This window comes from Streptopelia decaocto (assembly GCF_964273445.1).
Source record: "Streptopelia decaocto genome assembly, chromosome: 2".
Classification (NCBI taxonomy): Eukaryota; Metazoa; Chordata; class Aves; order Columbiformes; family Columbidae; genus Streptopelia; species Streptopelia decaocto.
The window spans coordinates 66,862,539-66,872,287 of record NC_138655.1 but is presented as its reverse complement, the minus strand read 5'-3'; the positions used below and the strand labels follow the sequence as shown (position 1 = coordinate 66,872,287).

Sequence of the window (9,749 nt, the reverse complement as noted above, 5' to 3'; positions counted from 1 at the left end):
ACAAAAAGCCACTGGAGAGAGATCCGTTTGTCAATATCAACTGGTCCAGCAATTTCCCATCTTCAGACACATCGGCCTATCTGAGCTGGCAGATGTTTAGACAAGATTTTATAAATTGTTCAATATCAGACCATAATGAACCCCAACTGACCATTCCAAAGCAGCTAAAAGCATTCAGGATCTCCCCTGCTGGGATCTAATAATGCTCTCACGCTGGAACATTATTAATCATGGAATAAAATAGATGAGCCTCTTGAAAAATAAGTGTATGATTGATTAAAGGGCAATCTAAGAAGCTATTATTCTTGTTTTATAACCGTAAGTTATATTCACTCAATTTATCTTTCGGGGAAAATAAATGATTGTTCGTTTCTTTTCTGAAATTATATTATATGAGGATTCTCATTATTTTACTAAAAATTAAAATGATTAGTTAGCTGATTTTATGAGCCAAATCAAAGTGTATTTCCAATGCGACTGTAAAAATAGGGCTTACTGAGATAAAGAAAAAAGCAGAAAATCATAAAAATCAGGAATTGGACTTTTTTATCTTCCCCCCGCCCCCTTTGCATAATTCAGTTAGAAGCAGAAACAAAGAAATTAGAAGTAAGCCATAGATTATTATAATTTCTTGTTCTTTTTTTTTTTTTAAATGGTGGACTTAAAGAATGTTAACTTAAATAAAGAGCTACTTCACACCCAACATAAATAGCTTTTAAGAAACATGCATGTATTCACATCACATATGCAAGTATATATACAAATGCGTATTTGCACACATGTGTGTATTTAAAGCTGAAGTATAACGGAACAACCCAGAATGAATTCATTTATGCAAAGCATATATTTGCAACATATTTAAATTGCTTACTCATTTTATGGTCTAAGCTGTACTAGTGAAATTACAACTTTCGTCATTTTCTAAATAATAGATCATTATTTGGGGGGAAATGAACGAAAAACACCATATTGTTGCAGACTAGTCTGTTTTTATTTACAATTAGAGATATAAATTAGTAAAGAATTCTCGTTAAACAACCGAAGATTGTATAACCATCAATGTTTCAAATAAAAACCAGGCAAAATTTATTTACAAAAAGTTCAGATTCCATTGCAATACAACTTGCATAATTTACTAGAAGCTTTATATCGTTACAAAAATAAATATCAAATTTGTTTCCACTTTGTAAGGACTCAAGTTCTCCAATCACGTCTTTATTATCTCTACTGTATACATCTTTTACAAATAAATTTTACAATAAATCCTATCACACCTATCGAATATATACCGTGGCAATGTAGTGATCAATTCAAGATATCCTGAGAAAAACAGATCTGCTTTTAAAAGTCACACATACGTTGGGGAAACTATACTATACCAGAAAACTCACATATGTCCAACAAAATTCTGGTTTAATAATTAGAGTCTGAAGATTTAATAGTGCTCTGTGGTCGTCTTTTATACAGTGGCACAAGATGTGATCCGGATTTAGAGATTTGTTATATATATTAGCTCGGGGAGAGATGATGGCTTGCTGACTTTTTTCAAAGCAATTGTGACACCTACCTGTGGACCAAGGAAAAAACCAGATCATCCAAAAATCCTTCAATTACACACTAACACCATCAAACGGACTAAAAAAAAAAAAAAAAAAAAAAAAAAAAAAAGTACGGCAACATTCTTACTTGACTTCTAAGAAAATAATTAGTTGAAAAAATATCGGTAGGGCGACTGTTTGCTGTTTATTTAACCCTAAATAGTGGAGGTATTAAGAATGGCATTGCTAGCTAGAGGCAAACCACAGATAACATGCCCTGCTTAAGATGCATGTCGGTCTCTAACAGTGGAAATGTCCCTTTTTATTTTAAATACATGGTCACTGTGTGAAGCCTCACTCCGAATGTATAATTTTAGCATTGCCACTTGAGCACAAGCACTTTGTTTTTAAACAACAATAACTTTAAAGATTTTTTTTTCTGAAGCTTTCTTTCCGTAACATTTAAATAGTCCTTACGGCTTTGTCTTACACAAGTGAAGACTATGCAAGGTGCGGGAGCTGTCTAACCTGATTTAAAATTGAAAACAAATCCGAAAAGGAAATGACATAATGAGAGCTTTAAATAAAAAAAATAAAAAAATTAAAAAAAAACCACCAAAAAACCCACCACCCACCCAACCAAACAAAACCACCACCAGCAGAAAAGTGTGGCTTAGTTCGTAATCAGAATCTTAAGTAATGAAGAAAAAAAAATAACGCTAAGCAAGTCTACAACTGTGCAGCGTGTCTTAGACCTGATGCCAAATGATCAGTGTAATAGAAAATGTTCTCACTTACTTGCATTGCTGTGTGATTGCACTTCTATAGGTATGGTTGTACTCCTACTGTGCAGACTTCAGTGGGATCTGTCAAAATATAACCGTCAGTTAGTCACAGAACACAGCCAGCTAACTAGATTATACAGTTTGTGTAGGTCCCAACCCTCACTCGCCCGGAATTCGTAAGTGAGTCGTTTAAAAGACTGGTCTCTATTTTATAATTGCCCCTTTTCCGAGTGTTTTGTTAGAACAAGCTGATAATTATATTAGTAGAAAACTTTTTCGAAAAAAATAACACAGAGTTAAAAATGACACGCTCCATGTAATTTCACGTCCAAGGTCAGCAATTACCTAAACCCAAAGCTGAAAAGAGAAGTGAGAATTCTGGAAACAAAGAGAGCAAAACCAGTTTGTCGGGAAAAAAAAAATACGGGGAATGGCACCAGTGCTCTCTGCATATATTCGTGTGTAGTTTTCCACTTAAAAACGACTTTTAAAAGGTGCATTTGCAGCCTGTAAGACTGATCTGAAAGTCGTCTTTTACATTTCCTCTCTCGGTTCCTAGAGGCAGGTATCGATACAACGGCGACATGCCGGTTTTAATCCCTAGATTATACTATTGCCCATCTTCACCCGGCGGTAGTAGTCCTGACAGTGCGCTAAGTTTTCTCCAGAGAAGATTTCAATGTTTACAGTTTATAATGGACTTGTACGAGTCGGGAAAGGAGAGAGAGGGAGAAGGGCGAAGAAAGTGCAGAAACGAGTCACCTACCTTTCTTAGAGTCATAACTAGAGGGCCTGTAATGTTGTTCTAGCTGGTTAGTGATCGTTTTCAAAGAGTCACTGCTCTGCTTGTGGACAGAGCTGGCATTTAGGACAGTCTGACTTAATCCCTCGTTTGAAGCCACTGCTGCGGAGTTGTATCTCAGGATTCCCTGGCTCTGCAGAGCGTTAAAGTTCCCATAGTTTGTATAATTGCTATAAAAAGGTGAGGTGTAATAAATATGTCTCCCTAGGAGGGAGGAGGGCGAGTAGGCAGCGCTGTGCGGGGCGGAGGCGGGGGTGGCCGAGGAGAGCGGCGCAGACTGGCAGCCTTGTCCCAGGCTCTGGCTCTTGAGGTCCGAGGTGGCGATTTCGGCCAGCGACCAGAGCTTGGGCTTGCTGGCCGGCGTCGGGGGGCCGGGAGAGGCGCGGCCGCCCAGCGCCGCCTTGCTGGCGCTGCGGGCGGCGTCGGCGTGCGGATGGCCGAGGAGCGGGGCCTCCACGGCCGCCAGGGGCGAGGAGGTGGCGGGTTTGGCCGGCGGGTTGCGCTCCCCGCCGCCGCCGTCGTCCTCCTCGATGTCTTCCTCCTCCTCCTCGTCCTCCTCCTCTTCCTCGATGTCCTCGTACTTGTCCTTGCACTCCGAGCCCGACTCGCAGAGGGGGTCGCCTGCTCGGCAGGGCAGCTTCTCGCCGTCCGACTCGGCGGAGCACGAGTGGTCCGTCAGCGAGTCGACTTGCAAGCTGATCCCTGCAAGGCCCCGCCGGGCACAGAAAGGCAGAGTCAGGGGGGGGCGGCAAAAGAGAGGCGGGTGAGAAGCAAGCACCACCACCACCACGGCGGCGGGCAGGGAGACTCTAGCCGTCCCAGCCTGTTCTGTGCAATCCCGTTTCGAGGAGCATCCATCCCCACGGGCTAGCTCCGCCGCGGCGCTCCGCACCTCTCCGCCTGCTCCCTGCAAGGCGCCGCCGCCCGCCGCGGCACCTCCACCCTCCACCCCTTGCCCGCGCCGGCCACCGGCGCTGCGAGGCGACAAGCACCCGGGGAAGCCGTAGGCGAGGGGACAGGACGCGGTTTGGCTAGCTTTTGTTAAACTCAGCCCCCCATCCCTCTTCCCTGCTACCCGCTCCCGGGAGGACGCGAAGAGGCGGGATGGGACCACCCCACCGCGGCCGCGGTCACTCAGCGCCCACCTTCGTCCTCTGCAGAGGTTTCGTTGCTCTCGGGCATCTTCTCGGGACTCTCATCTTTACTCCTCGCCCCGTCGCCTTCGTCGTCGTCCTCATCCTCGCTCTTGTTCCGGGGCGCCCAGGTCATCTTGTTCTCCTTCTTGAGCCGCCGGCGTGCGTTGGCGAACCAGGTGGAGACCTGGGTGAGGGTCATCTTGGTGATGATGGCCAACATGATCTTCTCACCCTTGGTGGGGTAGGGGTTCTTGCGGTGCTCCTGTAGCCAGGCCTTCAGCGTGGCCGTGGCGTCGCGGGTGGCGTTTTTCCTATACGCGGGGTCGTTGAGCTGGTAGGGGTAGGCAGGGCTGCCGTACGGGTGGTAGCTGATGGCTCCGGTCATCCCCGTCGTATGGGCGTCGTAAGGGGAGCCCTGGACAGAACAAAACGATGGGGTTGGCAATTTGTTATTGCTGATAGCCATTAGTAAGTTGTCAAGGCGAGTTCGGTGGTTATATTTGTATTTCCCCGGGATGGTGTCTTGTATCCATATTCTATGAGGGGGAAAAGCAGCACCCAAAGGCCATTAAGTTGCGATTCCTCCCCCCCTTTCCTCCGCCCAGCAGACAGACACAGGCACACGCGCTTGAAATCGGCGGTGTTTTAATCTTTCTGACTAATTTTAACTCCTTGTAATTGAATATTTCCCAATATAATTTTTGAACCGCGCAGACATTTTAAAGGCCCTACAGGTAGTGTCTTGATATCTACATTTCTCTCAAAGGTTCAAAAGATGTTTCCTTTTTTGCTATAGAAAATACAACAAAGCCGCCACTTAGCAATTCACTGCACTAATGCATTGCAAATCCAATTTGCAAATCAGAAGATATGCACCGTTTCGAATTGTTCAAATGCGATGTAATTAGCATTTTAATTCGCCCTTTAACGTTTAAATTGCGCTTATTTAAGTCTGCATAATGGAAGAAAAGTTAAAGATATCGCTAAGGAACTCGCTAACTTTCAGCACGTCTCTGAATCCCACAGACCGGCGAGTCACAGGCGCAACATCACCCAATATCCCGCACAGTTCACAACCTCGCTGCAACTTCCAGCTACTCGCCTACTGCTTCTCAACAGGAAAAACAACCAAGCGAGAACCTCGGATCTTTTATACTATCCCGAATAAAGACTTCACGACAATTTATGCACCGTATTTTACAGACAGAAAGCAAGTAGTTTCCCTGTCACTTTACAGAGAGAGAGCTACCTCGCTGCCATCCCCTCTAGGATCTCGACAGCGGCTCCAGTCTTAAATTCCGGGCACAGGTCTTTGTGTGTACGGACTAGATACGTGTCTGACTCTGTGTGTGTGCTTATAAAACTATATAATCATCTAAACGTGCAGTTTATTTATATAGTTTATGGCTTTATTTATATAGTTTATGCACGGAATAGACACACACGCAATTGCAAATGCTCCTTTTAACTAATAAGAAGAAAGTGAAATCCGAAACTGCGGCCACCACAACCATCTTGGGCTTAAGCGAAGCTCACAGATCGCAAACAGATGCTCCTTTTCATTCCTAAAATCCAGTTAAACCATTAGCACAAAACACACTGAAAGTAAATAAAACCACACGGAGATAAAGCCCGCAGCGTCTCTGAATACCGACTTAAAAACAAGAGGGAAAAAAAGAAAAAAAAGGGAAAAAAAACCCCAACCAAAAATCAAAACCCTCCCCTATCATACCACAGAGAAAAGAAAAAAAAAGAGAGAGAAAGCGGGGATGGCGGGGGTGGGGGGGAGAATGGAAGCATCCAGCTCAACTGACTGAGACGATCTGTATTTCTTTAACCAAGGCTCCCGTACGGCTCCGCGAACAGAGGGGTGAGCCCGGGTCCCAGGCCCGCCGGCAGCGCGCTCGGCTGGGGCGTGGAGCGAAACGGCTCCCCGGCCCCAACTCCGCTCCCCCTCCGCTCGGCTCCGCGCGTCTCCGCCAGCCCCGGCTGGGTTGCGAGACTGCTCGCAGTCCGGTGCGCGGCTGGCGCCAGCAGCGCGGCCGCGGTGCGGGGCGCCTGGCTGTGCGACGTGGTGTCGGGGCTGATGGTGAGTGTGTGAGAAGAGAGGCTGAAGATGATGAGGATGAGAATGCGGATGCTAATGAAGAAGGAGAGGGTTTCTCTTCGGTAGTTACCATGTAGGAGGGGAATCCCGTGGCGGGGTCTGTGGAGTACTGGAGCGGGCTGGTGAAGCCTGTGGCCGCCGCCTGGGCGGTGAAAGCTGCCGATCCCGGGTAAGGGCTGAACGCCGATCCCGACGAAGACCTGGCCAGCTCCTCGCTCCTGGGGGCCGCCAGCGCCGACGCCCCGTACGCCGGGCAGGAGTACAGAGCCAGCGAGCCGGGGGGCTGGTAGAGGTAACCCTGAGGATAGGACATGGCTTGCACTGGCGTGCACAGGAGCAGGGAGGGGGCGAGGGTGACCGGCCCTGCTGCTGCCGCTGCTCCTGGCGCTGCTTTCGTGCTCTCCCTCTCTCCCGCCCGCCCTCCCACCCTCCCTCCCTCCCTCCCTCTCTCCCTCTCTCCCTCTCTCTCTCTCTCCCCGCGGTTGGCTCTGTGCAGTTATGTAGAGAATCAGAATTGTTATATGCTCCCCCCCATGCGCACCCGGTCAGAATAAAAACAAACAGGAGGGGAAAAAAAAAAAAAAAGAACACCCCCAAAAAAGGGAAAATAAATCGAGCGGTCAGAAACCTAACCGGGAGGGAAAGGGCATGTGGGAAAGACGGAAGAGGAGAGGGTTAATAAAAAGAGACAGAGAGAGAAAGGGAGAGAAACAGAAGGGGAGAGAAGGAGAGAGAGAGAAGCGAGCCCCCGAAATCAGAAAAGTGGCTGCTGCATATGGAGTTCTCCCAGCCAGCTCCCCCAGCGCCTGCGAGCCTGGATTTTGGGGGAAGTATAGAGTCTGAAGTGAAGAGTTGAGGGAAGGAGCACTCGAGTTTCTGAGGGACATTGGAAAACAGAGCTGTCCGTCACCGCCGCTCATCTGCATAGCGCGGCGGGCCCGCCCCCTCCCGCTCCGGCCCCGTCTCCTCCCGCGGCCGGCGGGCAGGCAGGCAAGGAAGCAGCGAAGGCAGGCTTTGTAATGCAAGCCAGCCTCTCTGACTGCGAGCACCCTGCTGAAGCCAAACGATGATGCTGCTCATCAGCTCCTCTCAGGACTCGCGGAGCCATAAATACTCTTTCGCACACTCTCGATTACATCCCCCCTCTCCTTCTTTCTGTACCCACGCGGGGAACAAAAAAGAATATGTGTTATAAATATATGCATCCCTTCACGTACGCACTCGCCGAAGCGCTATATACACGCACACGTATCGTAGATGTGTGCATTTGCACGCTTGTGGATGTGTAGGGACAGGCTCGACGGAGCTGGGCAGTGTACAAGGGAAGAGCACTTTGTAGAAGTACTGCCCTATATGGTAGGAAAGAAGAGCAACTGCTCAAATCAGCAAATCCAGGGTCGCGCTGTTCCTGGCAGCGAGAGCTTTATAGTTTTATAAGTTGCTACAAACAGTCAAGATCTAGTCATGGAGTGCGTTTGCACAGGAAGGGAAAAGAAAAAGAACCCTCATCGTTCTTTCATTTATATTCTTCGTCATCTGGTGCGTGAGGAAGTGGCCTGGGTGACTCCTTCCGGGGGGCTATCTGCCTTTCCCCACCTATCTGACCTTTTGCAGGTCAGATAAATCTCCTGGAATACGATCATGACATAATTAATTTCCCAAATAACGTAATCTCTTCCTCTGCTCCCTCCCTTCGGCCCTGACACCATCAGCTTCTAGCCATTGCCTCCTTCGGGAGAAAGAGACGAAGGCACCGATCTTCTCGACGCAAACATAAATACATGCATATATGTGCGCGTGCATTTTTGTAATGATTGGTCTAGAGGGACCCTTCAGGAACTGCTGGTGAGCTGCCCACACTCGAGCTCTGGCCTTTGCCTCCAGGGACGAGGCGCGGTGCAGGAAGGCAGCAGCGGGCGGTCCCGTGCGTTCCCCCCACCCGCGGCGGCGCTGGGCCTCTCCCCCTTCTCCCTCTGCACTCCGCCAGTCGCCCCCTCCCCAGCCCCGGGGCACGGCGTTGGGCCCTGCCCACCCCACCGAGCGGCTGCCGGCGGGGTCGAGGCGCGCTAGGCCGCTCCGCGCCTCCCGGCCCGCACCTGCGCCCCGCAACGCCGCTGCCGCCCGGGCGGGACAGGATCAGGCCGGCAGGTAGGGACGGGGTCGCCGGGGCTGCAGGGCTGGGAGCCACCGCGCTTCCCGCAAGCCCTTCAGCCCCAACCTGCGCAGGTTTAGGAGCCCGGGATAAGCTTAAAAAAAAAAAAAAAAGTTTAGGAGCTCACACGGAAAAAAATAAAAAGAAAAAAAGAAAAAAAAAGTGTTCATCAAATCGTGTGGTTTAGTTTTTCAACATCTGGGAATGAGCAGTTGTCCCATATTTAACCAAATGAAGTCGCTTGACGTTTACGGCCGACTTCTTCATGGAATACCTCTTTCAGTTAGGTAGGATGGAGAACACCCATCTGGTGAGGTACACCGGGCAATCGGCTCGTCAGTGACAGAAGAGGAGATGGCAAATAGCTGAAGAATTGCGGGTAGCAGGGCAGCCCATTGTAAATCAATTAAACATGCAGCTAATAAAAATCTACACTTCGAAACGATAGCCTTGCGGACACAGCGGGGAAAATGCCGTATTGAAACTACAGTTAATTATCGGGATGCGTATACTGCATACTGTCTGAAGAAACATGAGTTTTCCATTTTATTTTTCTATCTGATTTTTTGTCTCCCTTCCTATCCTCCTCTCCTGTGAAACCCACATACTAGTTTACCCCTGCCCCTGCACGCAGCAACAGAGATCTGGCCACCAGACATACCGGATTAATTCCTGTCCAGATCTATCAAGTGGCCTGTAGAAGAGACAATCCTTAAAAAACAAGGTGAGGGGGAGGAGGTTAACACCAACAGGTATCTCTTGTCATTAACTCCCGACTTCCTGATAAGAGAGTGATAAACAACTGGTAAACTCAGTGCAACAGATTACGGAAAAGACATTTGCTTCCCTGCTTGGTGATTAATGCGCATATATTAAGTAAAAATAGTAACTCTAAAACCAAGAGTTTTATATAAAACACATTCATATTTCAGTAGGTCTACAGAATAATCGATATCATGCGATTACATCTGAATAGTCAATTCCTGTGTTCCGCAGACCGATTTCTAAGTATATGAGCTCTGCTTCTGAAGAGAGCAGCAGCTGGAGAGCTGAGAATGCAAAATTAATTATAACATTGTAAAGTCATACATGAATCTTTCTAAGTCAACCTGCATGCCTTACAAAATGTGCTATACTCTCTGCATTTTTATTTGGGAAACCAAGTCTGCTCTTTTCCAGCAGGAGTGGTGTAAGTAAGTGTTTATCTACGCGAATTGATTGCTTTTAGT

The 9,749-nt window shown here is 48.0% G+C and overlaps 1 protein-coding gene across 1 annotated transcript; it reads right to left on the bottom strand.

Moving 5' to 3' along the window:
• Positions 1-2,360: 2,360 nt before the first annotated feature.
• On the bottom strand, positions 2,361-6,681 carry IRX2 (iroquois homeobox 2; the record flags this gene model as incomplete). The annotated part of the gene is made up of 4 exons (XM_082044692.1): positions 2,361-2,404; positions 3,090-3,827; positions 4,271-4,676; positions 6,439-6,681. The coding sequence occupies 4 exons, from the start codon at positions 6,679-6,681 to the stop codon at positions 2,361-2,363; spliced, it is 1,431 nt and encodes a 476-aa protein (XP_081900818.1).
• Between the last annotated feature and the right edge of the window lie 3,068 nt (positions 6,682-9,749).